Here is a 25,576-nt window from a genome sequence, read left to right on the forward strand (position 1 = left end):
AAAAAATGCTTAATTTACACACATTACAAATTGTCTCATATTACAGACATTATCATTGATACGTAATGCTAACTTCATGTTAGCTTTCCGCAACAACTACTAGAACGTTCCGCCAACTCGCTGTTTAATTTCGTCACATTTGTCTCTCATTTAAAAACTCGCAGTTCAAACCTTCGTAGATTGGACACATGAGAAATTAATAATAGTAGTAGTTAACAGTAACTCAGGTGTATTTCACACATCGTCAACCTTAACCAAATATCAATCATTTTGACCATAATCCCAAACTGAATTAACATCTTTGGCTATCTGGGAACTCGGACTGTCCGTTAGTCCGTCGTCGAAGGATGCCCCATTTTTGCCGACATATCGACGAATGACGGGAATGCTAAAAAAATCAAATACAAATACTTCAAGTGTAAACAATAAGACAGAAAGAAGAATTAGTATGAGTGCAGACAGGTGGACAAGCGACGGACCAGAAAGTCGAATGTCGCCCTCTAGTGGTGGCGGAAGACTGAGCAAAAATACACCGACGGTGTACCGTAATCTGGTGTGTTTAATGATGCGGAAAATACGGTGCATCTATTCCAGTGGTGCATAGTGCGAGACAGGTTGATTAGCCTGTTGCTATTCATTTAAGAAAATTATTTGCCATTTCAACTGCGTGCCTTGAATCAATAAGGTTGCAAAACACGGCATTAATCCACCAGCGTGACTTTTCCCCAAGTGTACTCACCGCTCCGTCGCACAGCGCCGGCCACCTGCTACAACAATGGACAGAATGTTTCAGACAGGGGAGGAAAAAAAAAACAGCTGCTTGCGTTTTCCTCTCTTGTTTTATTATAAAAGTTGTTTCTACGTTGACTGTGAACATAAAACAAACAAAAAAAATATGACAATGAAGAGTCCAGGGTCTCCATGGCAACATACAGGTAAGCATGGCTGAGGGGAGGGGGCTGGTGTATGGGGTAACCATGGCAACAGTGGTGGGGGAGGGGCTTCTAATATCATTGCCCTCAGACTTCACCTCACCTACACACACGCACACACACACACACGCACGCACAAACACTCATCCAGAGTGTGTTTACGTCACATCTGGGACCCACCACACAGGAAGCAAGGTGCTTTGAAAAGTCAAGTCACTAAAATTTGAAAAAATTAAAAAGGCATCAGCCCATTGGGGGGGGGGGGGTGCTGATTGGCTTTTAATCGAGCCTCTTGTGAAGCTCCGCCCCTGCCACTTTATAAGCCAATCAGCAGCTTGGAGATGTGTTGTCTTTAAAAAAAAAAAAAGCTAAATATTTGAATGTTTGACTTTACCCCTCCTCTCGCTCACGCGATCACACACGCTCGCTCGCGCGCACGCACACACACACACACTCAACCGCGGCTCCCTACTCATCATCCTCCTCCTCTTCATCGTCGTCCTCGCCTTCGTCATCCTCTTCTTCCTCAGCGCCTTGAGCGGACGAACCGGGGTTCCTGGCGTATGAGACGCCGCCCCGATACGCTACCATGTCCTGGAAAGACGGGAAACGCGCAAAAAGCTTACAAAGGAGGCACGCGCCGCAGCTTACGGTAGAAGAGATGTACGTGTGGGTATATATCTCATTTAATTAATTCAATCTACCACCAATGCGCACACACAAAATAAAATAACAATGCAAACATCAACGTTTTAGGCCAGAGGCCCCCAAGCGCCGGTCAGCGGCCCGGAACTGGTACGTGAATGAACTGGTACCATGCCAGATGGGCCGCACCCGAAAGAATGTTTTGGAACTGATCCGTGGGCCGCTTCTGGCCCGCTAATAGGTTTAATCCGGCCGGCGAGTTGATTTTGTAAAGTATAAGAATAAGCTGGGGGGTTTTTTTTCAAGAAATGGAAAAACTTGTTTTATGATTGATAGTAATGTTCATGTTTTATGATTGGTGTTGTGCTTGTTCTATTCTGAACAGTAATAACTCAGCCCAACTTGGGCAGAATTTGAAAGGGTCATAACATTGTCAAATATGAATATATATTTTCTTTCAAAATGTTTTGTGGCATCAGCCCCTATCTATATATTATTTTATATATTTTTTGATGGGGGGGTGTAAACTACATACCCTTTATGCACGAAAATGGTAAAAATGCGATCACAGCAAAAGTAACTACACTGTATATTTATGTATTTATAAAATTGAAATAAGAATATTTATTCTGTCATGAAGACTTTTAAATGATGGAAGTCCAGGCTAAGCCAATCATCAAAGTCACTGAAAGGCTTGCAAATGTCATAAACTGTCCGCTGGCGCCCTTCGGTGCTTTTGGGGTGTCAACACAAAAATTTCTATCGCGGCCCTTTTGCGAGTTGCCGTTGAAAGGATTCATGTAAAAGATGAATGCATTGGGGGAGGTGACCGATAAAACATTGGAATTTCAATGTGTCCCAAATGGACAATTTTTCCATTTTTGAACCGTATAAAATGAGCCCGACACCTATAGGATGTACCTCTCGACCTCCAGGTTGCAAGCATTTAGAAAGAATGGAAGGACGCCATATTGAAAGTCGTCATGTTTTGATAATCCATGCAATATTTTCGCATCAAAAAGCCCACAATGGGTTAAAATGTCTCCCGGGGTTTCAAAAGAATAATACATTTGAAGTTGTTTCACAAGTATATAAATACAGATCATGAATCAATCAGGAATGGACTCAAGATATATTTTTCCTCTCCCGCAAGCTCAAACGAGTTGAATGAGACTATCATTTACGATGTATACACGCGCGCATATCCTCACCCGGTCATATTTCTCCCGGAGTTTCTGCGCCTTCTCCTCGTACGGGAGCTTGTCGGATTGCGACAATTTGCTCCACATCTCGCCCAGCTTCTTGGCGCAGTCGCCTATGGACAGGCCGGGGTACTGCTGCTTCACACTTGGACGGTACTCGCTGCAGAAGACGAAGAACGCCGACCTGCGGGACAAGGAGCTTGCCGAACTGTCCGACGTCACCCCCGTCCCCTCCCCCCCTCGGAGGAACGGGGACTTACGGGGGCCGCTTGGGTGCGTTGGGGTCTTTCCTCTTGCGACCCCTCTTGCCGAAACCTTTGGGCGGGACGTAGTCTCTCATCTCCCTGTTGTAGCGCACTTTGTCGGCCTTGGCCATGTCCTCGAAACATTTCTTATCGCCGGGAGACAAACCCTGTCCAGACATAATCGTTCACCTCCGTTGAAAGGACACCCCCATCCTTTAGCCATTACGGCGGATCTCACCTTCCACCGCTCCGAGCACTTCTTGGAGAACTCGGCAAAGTTGACAGACTGTTCCGGGTTCTTTTTGCGATGCTCCTCCCGACACGTCTGCACGAAGAAGGCGTACGCTGACGTCTTCCCCTTGGGCTTGTTCACGTCCTTTCGCATCATGGTGGCGGCCTGAAACGTGACACACAAATTCGTCTATGGATATTTGGTAGTGTTGGTCCCATACTGGTATGGGCACTAAAAAGGTGGTAGAGGCAGGTACTAAACAAATAACTTGCTCAGTTTCCCCATTCTAATGGAGTAAAACAGTTTTAGAAGAGAATCATTTTCTTTCATTTAGATTCATTTTAGTGAGTCACCTGCGTCAATAATAAAAACCCACTTGATGCACTCAGCATTTTTTTTTTTTAATGATATACTTTCCTGGTCAAAAGCACTATTTTACTACATAGAGGTAAGTGTACGGTTCTTAAGTATTGAAAGAAAAAAAATCTGTGAAGCATGAGTAAATAGTATACAGTGTGTACATGCATATATATATATATATATATATATATATATATATATATATATGTTTATGAACATATAAACACAATACTCATGGATAAAATATAAAATTAAATGATTAAATAAAAAATAAAGTGTTCAAAATTGTGTACAGTACATGAACAGTACTTTTGATCAATTGAACATACAATTGAACAAATGGGAAAAAATAGATGAAATTAAATTAAAGAAAGCTTAGTAGTTTACATTTGAATTACGTTTAAATTTTATATATATATATATATATATATATATATATATATATATATATATATATATATATATATATATATATATATATATATATATATATATATAAATGTATACACACACACATTTTACACAATTTATTCATTAACTGCCATCCCAGATAAGAGGAATTTTCTCAAATGTTTGACGTTGGTCAAGGTGAGCTGCATCCTACCATAGCTGTCAAGAATCGAGTACAGTACTAATAATTGACATATTTGGTGTTTTCCGCGCAGTCCTTTTCCAGTTGTAAGCCCACAAAAAATCTTCTGGGTTGCCAAGATGCATTATGATTCATTTCTTTTGACATATCTAAGGTCCATCCCGTGAGATGCCCTTGAATGGAAAGGTCGGCTTCACCCGGGATTGGTCGCCAGCCAATCGCAGGCTACGTTTAATGGGAAAATAAATACAGGCGTGACTTTTTTTCGTGATTTTTTTCGCGATAAGGAGAAAATAATTACAAGGAGTATTGCTAATAACTTGATTAATATAGTTCTGAACTTGCTCTTCCCTTCCAAGCAGGCGCGATGTTAGCGCTCCACTCGGGACCAAATAACGGCCCATCCTCCGGGCACTAACAAAGAACCGATGGGGATCCATTTTCTCCTCAGCCGGGGTTCTACGTGAGGAGCCCGGGACGTGTCGAGGGAACGAGGAGGGCCGGGGTGCAAGACAGGCCGTTCGTGGCCTCGCGGAGTCGGGGGAGCAGAAGAAGGAACGTCGGTCGGAGGCTGGCTGGCTGGCATGATGGATGGAAGGATGGACGGGCAAGCTGTTAGCAACGGTTAGCTTAGCCTGGCTACCAGAACAATGAGCCACCATTTGCTTCCCGCCCTCTGCGGAGCGAGCCTCCCATCCCCCTTCCCCTTCCAGACGTCACAACGACGCCGTTTCGGAGCACAAAGGCCCCCGGAGAAGAGAACACGACCCTCCCGATTTTCCCTTTCTCACCCGAGCGATAGTAAAGCGTTCGCAATGGAAATAAGCGTCCCAGTGCCGCTGCTACGTATTTTTCAAGCAAGGGGGCCACGGCTATACTCCGGGGCGGCGCGGACTAGTTCCTGGCGTTCGCAAGCACAGCTTTCCAAATGGGCGTTTCTCGCTCCCCGCAAAGCGGCTGCATGAGTGCCCGAAGGGAACCCGCGTAAAACGGTAGCGGCGGAGGCACGCTTGGGGTATTCTCGTGCCCTTTTCAAGGTAAAACTGGATGGAGCGCTGCGCCCCAGCTTTTACGAACCCGCGTCCCATACAAGATGGCCGGCTGTACTCACTCGTTAGGAGGGCCGGCGACAGGCTGGAGCAAACTCGGGACGGGGTTTTTTGTTTATTTTTCTTTTCTATTTTGTTGTTGTTGTTGACAAGTGGGCTTATTGTTGATGTCTGGTGGCTGAAGCGGAGACTGGACCGTCCGTTCACTTTCAAACTGGGTCGAGCTGAGGACCGCTCCCGCCCCCAGAACACGCCCCCTACATCGCTTCTTCCAAACTAGGGGGGCGGAGGGAAGAAGACGTCTTGGGTGGAGCTTGGGCCAATGCTCGCATTTGATTGGCTATTTTCATAACGCGGGGCGGAAATTATGCCTTTGTTAAGGCGGGGCGAGTAGATAGCGAAACGCGATTGGTCACGGCACATGTCAGTCAAGATATGACGTCGGAGTCACATTACGTTGTTTTGTTTGGTAAAATGGCGCCGTTAGAAATATTTGCTTTTGTGGACTCGTCGTATTTGAAAACAAACGCACGTTACTTTCACTGCTCACCAACTGCGAAAAAATTCACATATTTAATTGATATACCATAAAAACATTATATGCAGGGTATATATATATATATATATATATATATATATATATATATATATATATATATATATATATATATATATATATATATATATATATATATATATATATATATATACCAGGTTCACTATCTTTTTCGGTAAACTGCAAATAATTAATAAATTAATTAAATACATCATTTAATGACACATATATTGAATTCATGAAACATTTATTTAGTCAATGACATTTTTAATTCATTAATGACAATTTTTATTTAATTGTTGAATGGTACATTTGTTTATTGCATTTTGGTACTTTATGTTCAACCCTCCTATCTATTAAAAGTAAAATATTTTCGAATAGTTTTGTAAATCGTGTTAAAGTACATAAGGCAGTTAATACTATTAGGAGGACACAAAAACAAATAACTAAGCAAACAAAAAAGGTGATTTAAAAAAACTCAAACGGATTACAAAAGACACAATTGTAAATCAGGATAGCAAACAAAAAAGCAACCAAAACACAATTAACATAAAGAACAACAAAAAACAAATACACATTACAAAAACAAAAGACACCGCGAGACATCACATCTAAACCCCACATGTTTTTTTTTTTTTGCAGGTTATTTTCTTTGTTCTTTTTTGTTTTTCGTTTGTTTGTTTTTATTTTTAGTATGATAATGCATGTTAAATTTTATAATGTGGTTTTGTTTTTGTTTGCATTTTTGTGTTCGCTATTTTGTTTGTGATTCCTTATTTAAAGCCTTGAATGTCTTTTGTGATGCATTTTGTTGCAAGGGAATTTTCTTGTCTACTTGTTCGTAATTTTTGATTTGCCGTTGTGTTTTGTCTTTTGTGATTGTGATTTTGATTCCTTTTTTTGTTTGCCAAGTCATTTGTTTTTGCGACTTACCCTTAAGAGCCACCGTACCTATTTTTACGAATTTCATAGAACCCATCTGGGAAAGACGAGACGTACTTTTCTTATTACGCTACAATCTATAACTTGAAGATTAGACGTTGTGGACAATACGCACTCGTTGGGCTGAAAGCGAACACAATTCGTTTGAGCCTCTGCGGCCGCCATAGCAGACCAGACAGGAAGATTGGTGCAACTCTCAAACATGCAATTTGGCTTTTTTATTTATTTTTTTATTCACTAATGTTCAAATTCTGGATGACATGGACGCCGTGCAGCTGTTCCGGGATCAATTTACTCCCCAAAGTGAAGCCGTCAGTATCTCACACTCCGCGTTAAAAGTGCATTTTTATGCATGTTAATATTACCGTTGATCTCGATTCATTGTGTCAGCATCGACTCGATATGAATTGGACACGATTCCAGCTTTAGTCTTGGTGTGGAAAATTAAACATTTATCCCTTACGTTCGAGGCATGTTTTGAGATCCAAAACGACGCGGTGAAATGGCATTCGTTTTTTGCTAATATTGCAGGAAGTTATTAAAAGCTACAACTAGCCTTTGCACGAAGTATAAAGTTCTCAGGCGAAAGAGGAAATGTTGGCTTGACCAGGCTTTCTCAAATCTGAGGCACGCGTTCCCCTCGGGATGCTCGAGTGCAATAGAGGGGCTATGTGGACACATTTAATATTTTTCTTTTCAGGTTAGGGTTGGATCATATTTAACCGAGCTAAATTTACAATAGCCATGTCTAGTGCAGGGCTGCACGTCCAAAACAATTGCCATTATTTGGATCAGTACTGAAATCACGGATATTCATCATGTTTGATCAAACGTGGATTTATTGGCACTGTTTTTTAACAAGCGGTATATAAACAAGACTTCTTACAAATAATTAAAAATAAAGTAAAATAAATAATGTCACCCAAGAAATGGTAAAAACTTGGCACACAGGGCAACACAGCTAACTTACTTGCTCAGTGCAAACCAATGAAAAAAGGAAGCCCATTTAGAACCAAGCACATTATTTACTTTGAAGCAAATTTTAATCAATTAGTAGTCAAAATGTAATTTGCGGTCATCTCAAACCAAATTTAATCCAACTTTTTGCCAATCAGATTTTTCAAAATGGGTCTAAATTGACAGCTCGCACTGCATATATTAAGAATCAGGTGAGCTACTCAACACCATTTCAGACTGGTAAATAATATATAATATTAGAGTTAGAAAAGCACAGGCTTTTGGCATGGAAACATTGCCCCCTGGTGTTGGGATGACAAAGTGCTTGATTTGACATGGCTTTTTAAATGTTAATATCGCAGAGGGTCATCTTAATTGATTGTGGCAGCCAGTATCATTATCGCGATTAAAATTCGATTCATTGTGCAGCCCTAATTTAGTCTCTCACTTTGGGCTGTCAAATATTTTTAGAATTGATTATTCTATTGATCACTCCACAGATGAATCCAATAGTTGTATGAAATTGTATTTTGCCTTCACATGCGTTTCCCCCCAATTACTTTTTGTTAACCAGTGAGTGGGGTTTGTTTGGTGTTGTTTTGCAATAAAAAACTATAACGTGAGGAATTTATTTTATACTCGGTAGATGTTGAAAAATAATTAGTTACTGGTTGGCTTATCATTTTCCAAAGTAAAAGCAAATGTTTGCAAAATGTCTGCATCGTTAATGATTACAGATTACTGTTGAGAGTCTCAAATGAGAACATTTGAACCATGTTCAAACAACTGCTATATTATCAGAACTGTTGTTGATTTTTGTTAATTGATTAGTTGCTGACTAAGTTTGACATCTTTCATATCAGAGTACTTTTTGTTACAGATATTTAAAGTTTAAATGGCAGTTAAAGGGAACTCCAGTTTTTTTTTGGGTGGTAAATTTTAGAATGAATATATAACAAGAGTTTACTCTTCATTTTGATGAGATATTTGTTTTACGTTAGTGTAATTACTTTCAAGGCAACATATTTTTTTTCTGTCTATATGTCAGCATTCATAAGTATGTTTGTGTTAAAAGGTGACACAGCTTAAAAATGAAAAATGTCCAAATGAAAGAAACGATCAAATTATTCTTATTTAATAATCAGTCTAGTCAACCACAACAGTCCAATCGTGTGCTTGCCGCGGATTTTGTCTTGTCTATGTCATGTGAAAACAAGACTTAGACATACAACATAGAGCACGTGACCAAATTCACATTGCTCACGTTCTCATCTCCCAATACTCCTCAAATGTTGTCCACAGGAAGCCAGATGGTTAGAAGGACTATTTCAATTCGTGAGAGAGCATGTGTGGCCCCTCATGTCTGGCCCCGCCCCCAGCTGTCAGACAGGTGACACACACACGCACACACACATTTATACATAAACAAAATAATAATCATGATTAATTTGGTCAATATCACAATTATTAATCACAAACATTCATGTCGACTTATCGCCCTTTTTTTAAACAAGCATTATATAAGCAACGCTTCAATATCTAAAAAACTGCTTCAAGGCTTAGTAAATACAAATGATAATTAAAAAAACTAATTAAAAAAGTAAATAATCATGAAAACGAATATCACACAAGACATGGCAAAAATTTGGCACACAGGGCAACACAGTTAACTTACTTGCTTTGTGCAAACCAATGAAAAAAATGAAGCCTACTTAGAACCAAGCACATTATTTACTTTGAAGCACATTTGAATCAACTCACAGTCAAAATGGTCATTTTCCGTCATTTCAAAGTGAATTTATTAAAATTTTCGGATTTTTCAAAATGGATCTCAATTGACAGCTAGCATTGTACGTATTAGGAATCAAGTCAGAAACTCATTGCCATTTCACACTGGTAAATAATATATTAGGGTGAGAAAAGCAGAGGTATTTGTCATGCAAACATGTGGGAAACATGGCCCCCTGGTGGTAGGATGACAAAGTGCTTGATTCGACTTGTACTGTAGCTGGCTTTTTAAATGTTAATTTCCCTGAGGATCATCTTAAATAATCCAATATCGTGCCAATATCGCGGTTAAAGTTCGATTAATTGTGCATCCCTAATATCCATTTATTTCTGTTTGTATGACCCCTCTACTTTTGCATTTAAAGATCTCCAAAATAATAAATACCACTGACCAGCGTCCTTGATTTTCAGCGGATGAGGGCGTGTCTGACCTGAGCGCCCGCGTGCTCAAGAGGATCCGCGGGAAGATGTGCAGCACGCACACGCTGCCCGTCAGCTACAGGTAAAACCGGCGCCGCAAAGTCGCTCCGCCGTCGTCGAGACGCCGCCACGACTTTTGCCGTCCGCCCGCTCCCCAGGCTAGCGTGCGTCTCCGAGCTCGTCTGTCTCCAGCGGCTGGCGTGCGTCAGCAATCTGTCGTGGAGCACCGCTCAGGAGCGGGCGTCGGCCGAGGCGGCGCCGACGGGTCAGCGGGCTCTTCCCCGGGCGCACCTCCTGCTGATGGGCCGCCTGACGCACGGCCCTGACGGGGAGTGGATGCTGATGGATGCCAGCGGAAGCGTTCGCTGTGAGGTCAGTTAGCGTGGCACAAGCTGATTCGCTACAATTTTGTGAGGTGTGCTGCCAGAAATGATCCGGTTGCACTCAGCTAGGGCTACAGAATTAGTCTCATTTGAATCGCAACAATTAATTAACCCGATCCTCTGCGATATATAGATTTAAAAAGCCGGTTGTCGTACATGACATATCAAGCATTTTGTCATCCTACCACCAGGGGGCATGTTTGCATGACAAAAGTCTCTGCTTTTTAATCACCCAAATATATTATTTAATAATGTGAAATGGCATTGAGTTTCTCACCTGATTCCTAATATATACAATGCTAGCTGTCAATTGAGAACATGAATAATCGTGATTTCAATATTGACCAAAAATAATCCTGGTTAATATTTCGGACATAATCGTGCAGCTGAGAAGTGCATCCATCTATTTTCATAAGCAGTGGTTCTCAAAAGGCAGTACAAGTATGTGTGAAGGAATCTCAGGGGGAATAAAAAAACGATATATATATATATATATATATATATATATATATATATATGATTTGTTGTTTCTTTTGTATGATTATTTTCTTTTGTTGATTATTTTTTGGGGTACACATTTTTATTAAGTTCGTGATTTATTTTTGTGAACAGATCTCGAGTGTAACCCCAAAACAGGACGCTTTATGTTTATATTTTTCTGTGATATATATATATATATATATATATATATATATATATATATATATATATATATATATATATATATATATATATATATATATATATATATATATATATATATATCCTTCCTTCCTTCCTTCCTCCCTCCCTCCCTTCTTTCCTTCGATCATATATATATATATATATATATTATATATATATATATATATATCAAAGAAGAATATTAAACATAAAGCATCCTGTTTTGGGGTTACACTCGAGATCTGTTCACAAAAATAAATCCCGAACTTAATTAATAAAAATGTGTACCCCAAAAAATAATCAACAAAAGAAAATAATCATACAAAAGAAACAACAAATCAACAAAAGAAATAATCATGAATAAATATTTGTCCACAGAAAAATATTCAACCTAAAGTGTCCTCTTTTGGGATTAGAGTCGCGATCTGGTCACCAAAATAAATCATTAAAATGACAGGTAACGAGAGGTGGTTGTGTCGAACCATTCTAGTTTGGTGGAGAATCTGGCTTTTTAAAATAATGACATTGAATAACCTACTGAACATAACATTTGTTTCCCGAACTCAATTATTTTTAAAGGTTTATTTGTTTGTTTTACTTAAAATCTGGAGTACCCCCTGGAGTCCCTTTAAGTACCCCCAAGGGTACCCGTACCCCCATTTGAGAAGCACTGTATTAAATCATACACGGGTGGCGCTCTGAAGTCTATTTTTTTTTCACCCAAAAATATTTTGTTCTGGTTAGAGTTTACTTTAGCAGAAAAAAAATTGACAAAGGAACATTATAATTTTTTTAGCATTAAGGAAACAACTGCTTGTCTAGGTTGTGTCGCCCTCACCTCTGTGGATGGATCGTCTGGTCTTCCTCCCCCACTGGCACTACATCCCCCATGATTCCCCGGGGCAGGCGCAGCCGCAAACCCGGGGCTACGTAGAGTTGATTGGCGCACCTGTTCTTCTGTGTCCTGGTCCTGCGCAGGGATTGGCTGACGGTCCCGTCACCGTCAAAGAAGCTGCGGCGTTAATGCGCAAGAGGTGTGTCGTAAAATTGAAAAAAAATGTGATCCTTTGAGTGACTATAATACAGTTTAGCAATAAATTGATTCACGTTCCAATTCATTTACTCTTGATTTGAAAAAAGACATTTTCTGGGATTTAATGTCCGGACTCTTATTGGTAGTTTGTTTAAGCAAACTGTTAGCATTAAGATGGGAGATTTAGACAAGTTATGTAGGTTGATTAATTACGTCATGTGTAATTCTCAAAATCACCTGAAATTGCTTGTTGTGAAGTGTTCTCCAGGGGTACATATTAGCTTCAATATTATCAGTAACTATCAATCTTATGCTTCAATATTAGCTTTTGACACAACATGCAGCCCACAAGGAGCATTGTCTGCCTAACTTGACCTCTTCTATTCGAAAAAAAGGCAACAAATTGTGCTAATAAGGTGACGATATGTTAAGAGGCAAGTTTTTATTTTTTTTTAATCAGTAAATTAGTTTGACTTGCATATTACCTGTGGCCTGTGTCAGGGGGCAAGGGCTGCATCTGTCCGTCACGGGCCAGGTGGCTTCTGTCTGCCCTCTGCTGGACATCTCAGGAACTGCCTTCTTCTTCTTCACGTTGTCAGACGGAACGCACACGCTCGCCGTCCTGGTCAAGGTACACGCAAACACACTCGTGAAATCTCATTGTCGTGTTTTCAACTTCGTGACGTGACGTGTGTGTGTGTGTGTGTGTGTAGAAGAGCAGCAGGCTGTGGTGGGCACGTTGTGTGTCAGTGGGCGAGTGTGTGTGTGTGACCGAGTTGCGCGTGTGCGTCTTACCGTCGTGGGGAGGAAAGAAGATCCTGTGCGTAACCGACCGCTCCCAAATACACAAGACGCACGAGGAGGCGGAGCCGGCCACGCCCACCTGGCAGGCCGAGGAATGCGAGGGCCCGTCGGAGGGCGGGGCCAAACGGTCCCGGGTCATCAATTACCAGGTGAGGAGCGCCGCACTTTGTTTGGCGCTCCGGCTCCTGATGGCGCTCCTGTCACGCCTTAGGGAAGGCTCACCCGGGTGGTGAGTGCGGCGGCGGGGCTCTACGTCATGGACGCCAAGCTGGGACTCTGCTTGGCCTATCAGCCGCAGCTCAAGAGGAAGCTGAGAGTTGGCGACACGCTTGCGGTCAGTTGTCATTTCTTCCTTCCTTGATCCTTCCATCCTTCCGTCCATCATTTCCTTCTATCAATTCTATGCTTCCATCCTTCTTCCCCTCCCTTCCTTCCTTCCTTCCTTCCTTCCTTCCTTCCTTCCTTCCTTCCTTCCTTCCTTCCTTCCTTCCTTCCTTCGTCCATCATTTCCTTCGATCATTTCTATATTGCTTCCATCCTTCCTTCCTTCCTTCCTTCCTTCCTTCCTTCCTTCCTTCCGTCCATCATTTCCTTCCATCATTTCTATATTGCTTCCATCCTTCTTCCCCTTCCTTCATTCCGTCCTTCCTTCCTTCCTTCCTCCCACCCTCCCTCCCTCCCTTCTTTCCTTCGATCATTTCTATATTGCTTCCCTCCTTCTTCCCCTACCTTCCTTTCTTCCTTCCTTCTTCCCTTCCCTCCTTCCTCCCTCCCTCCCTTCTTTCCTTCCATCATTTCTATATTGCTTCCCTCCCCCATCCCTCCCTTCCTCCCTTTCTTCCTTCCTTCCCATTTACGCTTTGCCTCATTCCTTCTTTTTTATACTCCCTCATGAAGTTAACAATCTGGTGTAATTGTCGGATGGATGGATCTTAACACGGTTAGTGGGTAAAAGGATCCACGTTGTTCTCCCCATTCAAGCTCCATCACGTTCACTTCCTGCACCAGCCGTGTCCCGACTTCCCTCCCAGCATGCTTTGCACTTGCCTGCGCTCCACCGTGACGGTGACAGAGTTTAGCGGCGTCTTAGGCCCGGGCTCGAAGAGCAACTGCCCCGACGACGGCGTGTTGCCGCGCCTACTGGTGGAGAGGAACCCGGACGTGTCCCGCTACCTCTGGACGTGCCACCTGTGCTCCCAGCTGCAACGCAGGTAAAAGGGAAAGGGGAGGGGTGGGGGTGGGGGGGGCTAACTGGCGCGCTAACCGGCCTGCCCGTCTCAGCCTGCTCCCCAGCAGTTCCTCGCCGCAGTGCACCTGCGTGCTGGCGTGGAAACTGATGGAGCTCGCCTTCGGACAAGGAGAGCGACACAGGCGGGACATCTACGCCGAGATGTTGGACGAGCCTCACGCTTGTCCGCTGACTCAGGTAGAACCTCGGTGTCACACACCACTGCAACAAGACAGCTTCTAAAAAGTTGTTTTTCAAAGTTTTGAACATGCATCAAGCTGCGCACGGTCAGCACATTTTGGTGGGGCGCGGACCCGCGTGTGTCTCCAGTACCGTGGCGATCCGGCGCCGCAGCATCAATACGTCAGCCTGTCAGAACTGCGGGAGTCCCTCCAGGAGGATTGCTGGGCTTCCTTGAGTCTCGGCTCTCTGCTGCCACTCGCAGGGGTTGGTCTGACCCGAGCCCAGATGAACACCTCCCTGGCCTGGTCCAGCAGAACTTTGACGGCGGACCCCGGGGGCAAACTGCCACTCGCAGAGGCGCTCAGGTAAATGTCCATATTTGTGGGAGCCTGCTCACAAGAGTGGTAAAAGTGTCTTATTACATACACCCACCCCCCCTCTCCCCATGGCCAAAATGTTTTAATACTTTTTAGATGTGCGTCTGCAAAATCTGGCTACTTTTGTAAATGTAGGTTAAAAAAAAAAGTGTATTGTACTTGCGCCTGTGGCGCCGCAGAGAGCGCCCCCTGCTGCTGGTGGGCGTAGTGGAGCTGCCAACTGGCTCCTCCTTCCACACGCTGCAGCTGAGGGACCGCACGGGGGCCGTGGCCTTCGTATTCACGGAAGCCGCCCCGGACCGGGAACACCACACCGCCGCCTTCGATACCGCCTGGATAGGTACAGAACGTGCAAATAACTGAGCGGACACATTAAACATAAATAAATCAATCTCATAAAAACAAAAATCACAACTCACAGCTACGGAAAACACACATACTAAAACTAAATAACAAAATTCCCAGTCACAAACACACACAAATACAGTACATGTTTGCTGACACTGATAAATAAATACTGAAGACACACACACAAACAAAACATATTCACAAACATACACTTAAACAAAAAGATACACAAAAAGATTGAAACAGATGTCCAAACACACAAAAAAAACTATACATACAGAGGTGCAAACAACATTGCCATGAAAAATAAATACACAAACTTACTTGGATAAACAAATAACCCACAGTTACACACAAACAGATACACTCAAAACGCACAAAATAAATACAAACAAACATGGATTAAAGCACACACCTTCCTTGAACAGAGCAAGCACAAGTTGTATTTAGCCCTGTGTGATTGTGTGTGTTCAGGTTGTCTGGTTTGTGTCCGTCAGTTCACCATGATAACTGAGCGATTCGTCCAATCAAACTTCCCGACCTACCAACACCTGGATCAGAACAAGTTCATCACACACAAACACTGCAGGTACACACACACTGACGCACACCCACCGCTTACTCAGTTTACACACCTACGTGGGTTGTGATTGCGTGGCTTTGTGCGTGCCCAACAGCATTTACCTGCAGTTCTCCCAGGAGAGCGTCCACATTTTGAGTCCCTCCGTTGCCATGGAAACACACTTGCGCGGCAAAGGGGAGGAGTCGGGCCGAGATCGAAAAGAAGAGAAGGAATCCGCGGCCGGGAAGCCGCCGCCGAAGGACGAGGACCCCGAGTCCTCGCGGTCTTTGTCCTCGCCCGTTACCGCGGCGACCTGCGTCTCGGCGCTCATCCGGGTGGAACGCAAGGACGCCGTCGTGTGGCGGGAGGACGGCCGGGCGTCCTTCTCCCTATTGGCCACTGCGATTGGGCCGCCGGCGGCCTGGGGGCGGGACCCCAAGAACGAGCCGGTCAAAGAGTTTGAGAAGGGCGAGGAGAAAAAGGTCAGAGGTCAACAAGACTTCAGCCAGTTGGCAAGCACTGAGATAGAACACACACACACAGAGGCAAACACAATGGGCACACGTACAAATTAACACGCACTCACACTCTCAAATACACTCAATACAGAAACGCAAACACACACTCCCTCAAAGACACAAGTTGCACTTACAAACACACACACTGAAATACAGGTATAAATACACACATACGTATGGGGGGGACACATACAATCACAAAGGCAGACAAACACAATGGGTGCACTTACACAGACACAAACACGCACACATACATTACACACACATATTTGAAGATACTTGCAGGACACAAATGGCTACACACTGGTATACACACATTTCTGGAGATACTTGCAGGACACAAATGGCTACCCGCAGGTATACATACATACACACACATAGGGACACACATACACACACTGAGGCAGACAAACACAAAAACATGGGTGCGCTTATACACAATCACACACTCAAATACACACACTTGGAGATACTTGCAGGACACATAAATGGTTACGCAAAGGTATACATACACACACAAGCAGACAAACACACATGGGTGCGCTTACACACAGCCACACAAACACACACTCAAAGACACATACACACACACACACATATTTGGAGATACTTGCGGGACACAAATGGTTACACACAGGTACACATTTACATATATGGAGACACGCACATGCACACACAGAAAACGCACACAGGAGATGGACAAACAGGAACGCACACGGCAAACTGACACGCATATATGAAGACACTTTGAGGACACAAATGGCTAGACAAAGAGACGCTTATATGGATACACGCTGAGACAGACATACACAAAGACACATGGGTGCACTTACACACGCAAACACAAAGGATACAAATGGCAACACAAAGACACACTCAGATGGACATGGAGTAGACAGGGTAACGAATGGATAGAGACTCACAGGAGTACACGCACACCGATATGGAGACATGCAGGACACTAATGGCTACACACAAACGAGGGGGGACACGGACAGGGACTCTCGGAACCATACCCATAAAGTGTGTGTGTGTGTGTGTGTGTGTGTGTGTGTGTGTGTGTGTGTGTGCAGGTGACGTTGCTGTGTTCAGAGGCGTCTGCCCGCTGGTTCCCCCTGGTGCGGCCTGGTCGCTTGTACAGGCTAGTGGCGTGCGGCGAGCGCGTATGTATGCCGCAACGTTACGGGCGCGCCGCCGCGCGTCCGCTCACCGCGGCCCATCCGACAGGACGCGAGCGTTCTGGCGGCCGACGGCGTGCTGCAGGTCCGCTCCGGTTGGAAGTTCCACACGCTGACCCTCCTCCCCCGCCGAGGCGGCGTCCCACCCGCGCTGGCCACGGTGTCACGAGTCCTGGATGAAAGGTGGGCGGGGCCTCTTGCGAGGTCATCACGGAAAGGACGCATCAGTCCCATTTATCATGGTTGTCTTTTATTTGTGTGTGTGCGTGCGTGCGTGCAGTGCAGATGTTGTGTCTTTTCAGGGTTTTGTCTCAGAACGGATCAACCTAATGGACAGTACCAAGGATACCGGACACGCTAACATCGGTGTGTCTTCCTCTCGCACACGCCAACACATATTTCACAAAAATGTGGTTCAACATTTTTTATGTATGTGTGTGTATTTGGTGGGACTCATATTCCCTGTTTTTTGTATGTCGTGTGGACATCTGGGCCTTGTCGGGCCATTTTGGTAGTCCTCTCAAATCCAGAACTGTTTTTGAGGATCAGGACTAGGTTTTGGAGTTGAATTGGATTTTGCTTGAGGTTGGAGTAAGGGTTAAGAAACATATTATCTCAATGGGATGGCACCACTAGGATAGGGAAACAAATGCGTGTGTGTGTGTGTGTGTGTGTGTGTGTGTTTAGGGGCCCGTCTCACTGTGTGTGACCAAAGTGGGAGGAACCTCCACGTCTTCCTGAACTTCGACCAGAAGTCGTACCCGCCTGGCCTGTTGCCGGGCAACACGCTGATGCTGTGGTCTTTCCGCAGAAGGGTATCCAGGTGACACACACACACACACGCACGCACACACAGGAGGGCTACTGCTAGTATAAAGTGTGTGTTTGTGTTTTTTCCAGGTCAGGACGCGTTTATTGCAGTAACATTGCAGTCAGCTGGGTGGCAGTGTTGCGCGTTCGGGACAACAGGTATGATCAAGTGTCCATCTTTCCAAGTCCTCTCTCACACACACATCCAAACTTGTCTTCCCGCAGATGGGAGGACCGCCCACCCGCTCCCGTCATGCACCTGGCCCTTTGGACGCAGCGCGATCGCACCGTGGGACGAGTCAAGGGACACGTGGTGTGTTTCCTCTTCATGCAGCTGCAGTGGAACTGCTTCGAGTGTGGCAGTGTATTCGTGCAGGTGCGCACATGAGCAAAGACCAGAGGGTGTGTGTGTGTGTGTGTGTGTGTGTATGTATATATATATATATATATATATATATATATATATATATATATATATTTTTTTTTTTTTTTTTTTTTCCCCTGGGGGGGTTGTTAATTAGTCATTTAATTTCACTAATTTAATAACTTGACTTAATTACCACTTAAAACTAGTCAACTGTCCTGCATACTCGCATTTCAGCAGATTAGCATAATTTAAGTTTTGTTTGAAAAAAAAAAGTTCTTTTCTATGTGGAGTTTGTCAAAACCTTCCTATTTTGAAAGGATCAAAGGGTCATTCAGCACTGGTTCTCTCTCTCTCTCTCAGTCATCCTGCAGCAGCCAGTGTCACTCGCCCTCCTCTGTCTTTGACTGCAGCGCCAAGTAAGTGCGCGGCGTGCGCGCGGCGCCCGCTTACCTTACCTGGTCCATGACGGCCACGTGGGGCGGCAGGCTGGTCCTGGAGGACGCCACGGGCCAAGCTCACGTGCGCTTCACGGGGCCCCTCGTGCAACAGCTGCTGGGACTGAGCCGCTTCCAGTGGGAGGGGCTACAACGGGCGCTGAAGGCCAGAGGATACATCCAAGTGTGCCCTCGTGGGCGGAGCCAGGTGGGGTCCAAGAGCTCCCCCGCATAACAACAGTGAAACTGATTGGCCGCTCATCCATAAGTCACTTCCTGTTTCCTTCTTGCAGGCGTGCGACGACGCGCTCCTCGACTTCCTGTTGTTGTGCGCCGACGGCGTCCGCTCACTCTTTCTCACCTGCAGCGTAGAATGTCAGGCCAAAGAAGGTTACACACACACGCACACACACACACACACATAAACACTATGTAGATACTAGTGGTGGGAAAATGAAGCCTCATGAAGCACTTGAGGTAGTTTCTTACTCTTCTAGATCAGTGGTTCTCAAAGTGGGGTCTGGGAACCCGTGGGGGTCTGTGGTCTGACTGCAAGGGGTCAATGAAATAATTTGGGCTATTGCCTCATTCAATGCCGAGGACGTATTTTTACGTTTTGTTTTTTTTTAAGAGTTCAGCCATTCAATCCCAAATACTATATATATATATATATATATATATATATATATATATATATATATATATATATATATATATATATATATATATATATATATATATATATATATATATATATATATATATATCCTGGATTTGTTTTGTCTTTTTAAATCTATCTCTATTACATGGATTTTTATTTGACCATATCTATTATGAGCTTACGTTGCTATTTTACCAGGGACCCCAAAAAAATCGATTGTACAGTATGTATCTATTTTTTTAGCAAAAAAGAAAACGGGAACAAAAGCAAAAAAAAAAAAAAAAAAACTTCAATCTCTACTTGCAGATTTGTGATTACTGCTGATAGTTTGGAGAACGTAAATGGAAATTGATGACATTTCCACTGCATCTATAAAGTAAGAGTGCCACCTAGAGGAGCTAAAATGTATCACAAGAGCTTCATAAGGCTTCATTTTCCCATCAGCAAAGCGTCACAAATTAAACAGATACACACTCAGCCAGATGGGCGCAGGCCAACCGGAGGTGACCTTGGTGAAAAGCCCAATTTTACACCAAAGAAAAGGATAAAAAAGACAAGTAAAAATCAAGAAGCAATGTCAAAGACAGTAGCGGTCTCAATTCATTTTTCATTCTTTTTTTTTTGTTCTAAATTCAAATCCAGTCAAGTTTATTTGTATAGCCCTGAATCGGCGCAGTCTCAAGGGCGTCACAGGTAAAAAAAAAAAAAATCGTACAGAACATCACGAACGCACAGAAAAAGGTAGAGAAAAAAAAAGTCCAAAATCACATGTTGGGAAAATGAGAAACCGTCAGAAGGGACCGCAGGTGGGAGGAGCCCACTTCACTGTTTTGAAGCGTGAAATACGCAATAAAAGTGAATTATTACACCAGGAAAGTTTGTTTTCTCTTTTTCTCAAAATATCGTGTCCTTGGGGGTATCAAGATCAAAATTTCTCTACATACAATGAACAGGGGGGAAAAAAAACACCATGCCGTCCCATTCCATTGGCCACTAACCCATATTGTACTTGTACTCCACAATGATGGACTCTTAGAAAAAAAAATACTGAATGCAATGCTTTTTCAGAGGTGAAAACTTTGAGACGTGGCCAGAGAGACTTCATGACCAGGATCGCTCCCCCGCTCAAGCTCATCTGTCTGCAAATACACTGAGTGTACAAATTCGGTCGCCCTGGCAACAGCCGACATGCTATGGCGTCACGTGATGTTTACAAATGTGAAATAAAGTGAAGTGAAACAAGCTCAGAGTCCCCTTGAATGACTTACACTCCGAAATAAATCAACTTAGAAACGTCGAGACCGGCTTACCCGGATACCGATGACACGGGCGGTTTCCTTAATTATGATTGGCCCGCATGTCAGCCGCTGCTCCCAAGCGGTTGTTGCGTGTCAGGTCGCGCTCAGTGCGGCAGAAAACTTCACAGTGGACAAGATGAAGGCGCTCGTCTTCCTCGTGCTCTCCCTCCATCGCAACGTCGCTGAATGTAGGTACCTGAAAGGAATACTTGACTACATTGATAGGAAATCACTTTGCTACAAGCTAAAGTTCACTTTACACTTTCTGTGAACTGACAGTTGCTATCAAAGTCTCTTACCTACTTCGGGTTTCTCTTTTTTTTTCCCTGTTTTTTTCACGTCTCTGTGGACCCGCCGAGCTCTTTGAGACTCGTTATGAACGAATATATAAATAAACTTGACTTTTACCGATATTAAATGTACGTATTCCAAGTGAAAGTAGTCTACCCCAAAGTGAATGATATCATTTATTTCGATGGGTTTTTTTGTTTTGTTTTTGTTTTTTTTGCATGTAATTTTTTCATGTTGGCTCATGAGCGAAGCACATTAAAAAAAAAAAACATTGATAAATAAAAAAACTTCCTGGTTAGCGGCGTCCCGTGCCCATTACTTCCCTCTAGCGGTAGCTCTACCACCCTGCGGGCAAGACTTCCGCGTTGTGCTGATCTGGTTCATTTACCTAAATAACTCAATTGTAATTTGTGTCAGTCTAGATGTTTAAACATTAATAACGGATACGTGGGGAATATTTTTTTCTTGGAATTCCCAATGAAAAAAGACAATTCTGACGTAAACGTGAGAAATGGAGCAAAATTAAAAATACATCACATTATTCTCAGGATGATTTAGCATTATAAAGTGAAAATACTGACTTTGGTCTTAATTTTGAATTTCAGTTATAAAGTGAAAACACTGATATTTGTCTTAAATCTGAATTTTAAATAGACTTCTGACTTTAAAGTCAGAACTTTCACTAAAGTGATACATTGAGAAAAAAATGGTCAAATTTCTAATTCTCACTTTTTTTTTTTACAAAACCTCACTTTGCAGTCAACATTGTGAGATTAAAATGAAAGTCCTCACTTTAAAGTGAAAATAGAATTCCGAGAATAAAGTCAGAATGTATGTCAGCAAACAGAAAATTCTTTGTTGAGTTGTGTTTCACCTCAAGACTGTAGGTGGCGGCAGAGACCAGTTAATGGCTAAGTGTCATCACTTCACAGGCTATCATTTTTCTTGTTTTTTTGTGGGTGTTTAACCTGTATGGATAGAAGTGATGCCACTGAACAATTTGAGTGGTTGAAGGGAAAAAAAATCATAAATAACCATATTTACTATGCCTTTAAAAGCTTTGACAAAATTAGAAGAAAAAAAATGCATGTGTACAGTTTGCAAGGTGTGTGCACAAGGGTGCCACCTAGAGTAGGTAAAAAAAGTAACACAAGTGCTTCACGAGACTCCATTTTCCCCATCACAACTGACAAGAATCAGAATTCGGTCAATTAAATCAGAATTCCGACTTGAAAGTGTTAATTTAGCTCATCTCATCCATATATCATGAATATTAGTTGTTCTGTGCGGGGGATAATGCTGTTCTGTTGTCTTTTTTTTTATGAGTCAAGCACTCATATTTCAAGTTCAAGCAATTGGCCAAAGCGCAGCTCGCATCTCAAAAAATCGGAAGTTAGAGTCACTCGTATGTCAAGGCACCAGTAAGTGGCAACTATGCTTCTTCTCAGATTTCCACACGGATATATCCGTGACTGGCTGCTCGGACACAGAGGGAGAAAATTTCTACGCTCTGGACGGCGAGGACATGTGGGTGGCCGACTTTGCCGCCCACAGGGGTGTGGAACCTCAGCCCAGTTTTGTGGACCACATGAGCTACCCCAAAGATACTTTTCAGGCAGCCATGGGCAATTTAGTCCGATGCAGAAGAAACCTCAACATAACCCGGAACTTCCTGAAGGATGAACCACTAGAAGCGGGTAATAAGACCGAGCTTTTCTCCCTTTCAACATAACCACAGCAGTGTGTGTGTGTGTATGTGTGTGTGTGTGTCATGAAATTTCAACACACACACACATGAATGCTCTTATACACGCACACGGCAGCAACAGACAAACGTGTACACGCCATACACAACTACCCACGCACATACTGTATATGCACGCATCAAGAAAACCGAACAAACACACACAATAAAAAGACGCACACAAAAGACATGCACACAAAAAACAGACACACACAGAAAAACACGTGCGCACAAAAAAAATGCAGAGATGCACAAACACATAGACAGAGGCAAAGATACAAACAAACACTCTCTGGGATACATGGAGAAATACACACATATGGTCACAAAAAAAAAACACACAGAATAAGCCCCATCGCCACAGATGTAGTGTTTCTACACTACACTACTCTGGAACCACAACGTAACCGGTACCGCAAAAAGCGCTTAGTATAAAGCAGCGGTCCCCAAACACCGGTCCGTGGCCCGGTACTGGTCCGTGGATCTACTGCACCCAAAGCAATGATGTTTTGGCACTCGTTTCGTTTAGCCTTTAACAGTTCATTCATTTGATCGTTTTGCTTGATCTTTGTTTTTTGGCGCCGCCTCTGGCCGCTGTTGATATTACATTTTGTCGCGATTGAGGACGGCGCCGCTTCAATTGAGCGCTGTCGTTGTCGTTTGATTGTTGATCCAACGACTTGTGATTGAGACCAACATGCAAATGTTAGCGCTGCCTTAAATGCTTTTGCGCATACGGATGGACACGTACCAACGCAAATGCACGCACGTACCAACAGACAGTCGTCCGTCGTTTCAGATCCCCCCTCTCGCCCCGTGGTCTACTCGAAAGACGAGGTGGCGCTCGGAGAGAGGAACGCGCTCGTGTGCCACGTGAGCGGCTTCTTCCCGGCGCCCGTCAAAGTCCACTGGACCAAGAACGGCCAGCGGGTGGCGGGCGCAACGGGCGGCGCCAGCAGCGCTTTTCCCGACAAGGACGGCTACTTCCGCCAGACCTTCCGACTGGACTTCCTCCCCGCGCGGGGCGACATCTATTCATGCGTGGTGGAACACGCGGCACTCAAGGAGCCGCGCGCCACCTTGTGGGGTGAGTCCGCATAGCGCGACGCGGCGCTCATCTTGCACTCCATAATGTTTTCCTTGAAAGTGACATCACTTTTTTTGTGTGTGTGTTTGACAAGTGAAATGCAAATTTTTGATTTGTCCAACTTGGCCATCTGGTGGCTGGACAAGACAGTAAAACAAACACCAATGCTAATTAGAGTTAGCAATAAGCTAGCGGACTTTAGGTCCAGTTGTGTTTTGTGTTTGCCTGACTTCAAGATTTGGAGAGAAAATGCTGCTACTGTTTCCTACTCAGTATAATACTAGTGAGAATTTCCTGTCCAAAAAAAAAACAAACGAGTTTTTTTTTTTTTTGGGCTACGGAACGTATAATTACATTTCCATTCATTTCAGTTGAAAGATTAAGAGTTTTGAGTCACAAATGTGGCCAGGTCGCAGCCCTTTGCGGATGCTAATGCTAACACTAATGGCAATTTCTTGTTTCCAGCGGTGAAGGTGAACGAGCCGGGTATCGGAGCCACCGTCTTCTGTGCACTGGGGTTGGCTGCGGGACTAGTGGGCGTGGCCACTGGAACCTTCTTCCTCATCAAGGGAAACAAATGCAACTGACTGACTGGAAGCGATGATGTCATGGATTTTTTTCTTGCCTATATAAACAGTAGTGAACCCCAGTCTATAGCAGATAGAGGACAGATTCATTTTTAAACAAAACAACTGTACAACCAAATAATGACAAATCCAGTCATTTGATGCGACATTTAAAACAAAATGTCATAGACGGACGAAGGGAAATGAGCTTTTCTCCCGTAGACAGTTTGATCCTTTAGAATATTGATTACCAAATCTGCAATACAGTGGGGGCACAAAAGACCGAGCGCCACTCATCCTGTGTTCAACGGTGCATTTTCGTCTTGCCTTCTGCCCGCTTTTTTTGCCACGTTTTTAGCTCCTTAAATATAGCAACAAATAAAAGGAAAGTCCTCTCGTGTTTGTGCGTTTGTGTGGCTCATTTCCTGCACACTCAACACATCCGTTGCACTCTGCTAATCGAAAGCGGGGTTGAAAGCAGCCACTTGGTCCAGCTACTCCGGAGGGATCCCCGGGTCAGTCGAGAGATGTAGTCTCTCCTGCATGTCCCGGGGCTTTCTCCAGGCGGGACTTGCCCGGAACGCCTCACCGGGGAGGCTTACAATGGCCATCCCATGCAGGTGCCCTGACCACCTCAACTGGCTCGTCTCAACGCGGAGGAGCAGCGGCCCAACGCTGAGCCCTTCCCGGATGAGCTTCTCACCCCGACAGAAGTAAATGCAGGGGCTCAGCTACTTCTTTACCACCACAGACCGGTACAGGGTCCGCAGGCGCCGCACCGATCCGCCTGTCCATCTCCCGTTCCATCCTGCCCTCGCTCGTGAACGATCACCCCGAGATACTCGAACTCCTCCGCTTGGGGCAGGACCTCACCCTTGACCCGGAGAGGTCACCTGAACTCCCCGAGGGACACCTTCCAAGGCCTTCTCCAAATTCACAAACCTCACATTTGGGCAAAACCACCGTGCATCCTCCCGAAGTGGAAGAGCTGCTCCGCTGTTCCACGGGACCAGAATCGCACAGGCGACGCCGAACAGAGCTTAGCGCGGAGGCTGAGGAAGGCGTTTCTTCCGTAGATGCCACGCACCCTCCGTACTCGGCCTGCGCCCGGCTCTCTCGGC

General features: G+C 44.1%; 3 protein-coding genes and 1 long non-coding RNA gene across 8 annotated transcripts; 2 read left to right on the forward strand and 2 right to left on the reverse strand.

Moving 5' to 3' along the window:
• Positions 1-820: 820 nt before the first annotated feature.
• Positions 821-5,522, reverse strand: LOC148428704 (high mobility group protein B2-like). Its single transcript, XM_088407961.1, has 5 exons — positions 5,320-5,522; positions 3,263-3,421; positions 3,040-3,191; positions 2,789-2,963; positions 821-1,526 (listed from the first exon to the last, which is right to left on the reverse strand). Exons 2-5 carry the CDS (start codon positions 3,410-3,412, stop codon positions 1,401-1,403), a joined length of 603 nt encoding a protein of 200 aa, XP_088264087.1. The 5' UTR covers positions 3,413-3,421; positions 5,320-5,522; the 3' UTR covers positions 821-1,400.
• Positions 4,686-20,711, forward strand: ctc1 (CTS telomere maintenance complex component 1). 3 transcript variants are annotated; one of them, XM_088407915.1, is made up of 24 exons: positions 4,686-5,245; positions 9,015-9,102; positions 9,912-10,002; positions 10,079-10,292; positions 11,789-12,000; positions 12,501-12,630; positions 12,713-12,952; positions 13,015-13,137; positions 13,785-14,014; positions 14,085-14,229; positions 14,362-14,579; positions 14,771-14,931; positions 15,414-15,528; positions 15,617-15,983; positions 17,093-17,182; positions 17,247-17,380; positions 17,478-17,563; positions 17,885-18,020; positions 18,098-18,166; positions 18,233-18,383; positions 18,735-18,790; positions 18,860-19,016; positions 19,102-19,198; positions 20,538-20,711. In XM_088407915.1, exons 2-24 carry the CDS (start codon positions 9,072-9,074, stop codon positions 20,621-20,623), a joined length of 3,339 nt encoding a protein of 1,112 aa, XP_088264041.1. In that variant the 5' UTR covers positions 4,686-5,245; positions 9,015-9,071; the 3' UTR covers positions 20,624-20,711. The 3 variants fall into 3 exon arrangements, with proteins under 3 accessions (XP_088264041.1, XP_088264031.1, XP_088264049.1); XM_088407905.1 differs by lacking the exon at positions 4,686-5,245 and adding an exon at positions 6,480-7,066; XM_088407923.1 differs by lacking the exon at positions 4,686-5,245 and adding an exon at positions 6,923-7,066 and having other exon boundaries at positions 15,617-16,021; positions 17,074-17,182.
• Positions 7,632-19,164, reverse strand: LOC148428706 (uncharacterized). Of its 3 annotated transcripts, none has more exons than XR_015864774.1 (9): positions 18,830-19,164; positions 17,230-17,393; positions 15,624-15,922; positions 14,751-14,923; positions 14,365-14,603; positions 13,851-14,253; positions 12,485-13,113; positions 11,805-11,978; positions 7,632-9,091 (listed from the first exon to the last, which is right to left on the reverse strand). It is a non-coding gene; the product is annotated as an uncharacterized LOC148428706 (long non-coding RNA). The 3 variants fall into 3 exon arrangements; XR_015864772.1 differs by having other exon boundaries at positions 13,851-14,270; XR_015864775.1 differs by having other exon boundaries at positions 13,851-14,270; positions 18,825-19,164.
• A 99-nt stretch (positions 20,712-20,810) lies between the features above and the next one.
• On the forward strand, positions 20,811-24,855 carry LOC148428707 (H-2 class II histocompatibility antigen, A-U alpha chain-like). The gene is made up of 4 exons (XM_088407948.1): positions 20,811-20,955; positions 22,507-22,755; positions 23,602-23,889; positions 24,355-24,855. Exons 1-4 carry the CDS (start codon positions 20,814-20,816, stop codon positions 24,474-24,476), a joined length of 801 nt encoding a protein of 266 aa, XP_088264074.1. The 5' UTR covers positions 20,811-20,813; the 3' UTR covers positions 24,477-24,855.
• Positions 24,856-25,576: the final 721 nt, after the last annotated feature.

The sequence above is a fragment of the Hippichthys cyanospilos genome, chromosome 1, assembly GCF_059441005.1.
Source record: "Hippichthys cyanospilos isolate Australia breed blue-spotted pipefish chromosome 1, RoL_Hcya_1.0, whole genome shotgun sequence".
NCBI classification, from domain to species: Eukaryota; Metazoa; Chordata; class Actinopteri; order Syngnathiformes; family Syngnathidae; genus Hippichthys; species Hippichthys cyanospilos.

What these genes read in the sequence shown, in the direction of transcription:
- LOC148428704 (XM_088407961.1), bottom strand. Translation starts at nt 3,412, where the DNA reads ATGATGCGAAAGGACGTGAACAAGCCCAAGGGGAAGACGTCAGCGTAC. An exon ending in AGTGCTCGGAGCGGTGGAAG is followed by an intron (nt 3,192 to 3,262) that starts GTGAGATCCGCC and finishes ATGTCTGGACAG; the next exon opens with GGTTTGTCTCCCGGCGATAA. An exon ending in TCCGGGAGAAATATGACCGG is followed by an intron (nt 1,527 to 2,788) that starts GTGAGGATATGC and finishes CCGTCTTTCCAG; the next exon opens with GACATGGTAGCGTATCGGGG.
- ctc1 (XM_088407923.1), top strand. Translation starts at nt 7,016, where the DNA reads ATGGACGCCGTGCAGCTGTTCCGGGATCAATTTACTCCCCAAAGTGAA. An exon ending in GAGTTGGCGACACGCTTGCG is followed by an intron (nt 13,138 to 13,784) that starts GTCAGTTGTCAT and finishes TCCCCATTCAAG; the next exon opens with CTCCATCACGTTCACTTCCT. An exon ending in ACGCTTGTCCGCTGACTCAG is followed by an intron (nt 14,230 to 14,361) that starts GTAGAACCTCGG and finishes GTGTGTCTCCAG; the next exon opens with TACCGTGGCGATCCGGCGCC.
- LOC148428707 (XM_088407948.1), top strand. Translation starts at nt 20,814, where the DNA reads ATGATTGGCCCGCATGTCAGCCGCTGCTCCCAAGCGGTTGTTGCGTGT. An exon ending in CCATCGCAACGTCGCTGAAT is followed by an intron (nt 20,956 to 22,506) that starts GTAGGTACCTGA and finishes GCTTCTTCTCAG; the next exon opens with ATTTCCACACGGATATATCC. An exon ending in GCCGCGCGCCACCTTGTGGG is followed by an intron (nt 23,890 to 24,354) that starts GTGAGTCCGCAT and finishes TCTTGTTTCCAG; the next exon opens with CGGTGAAGGTGAACGAGCCG.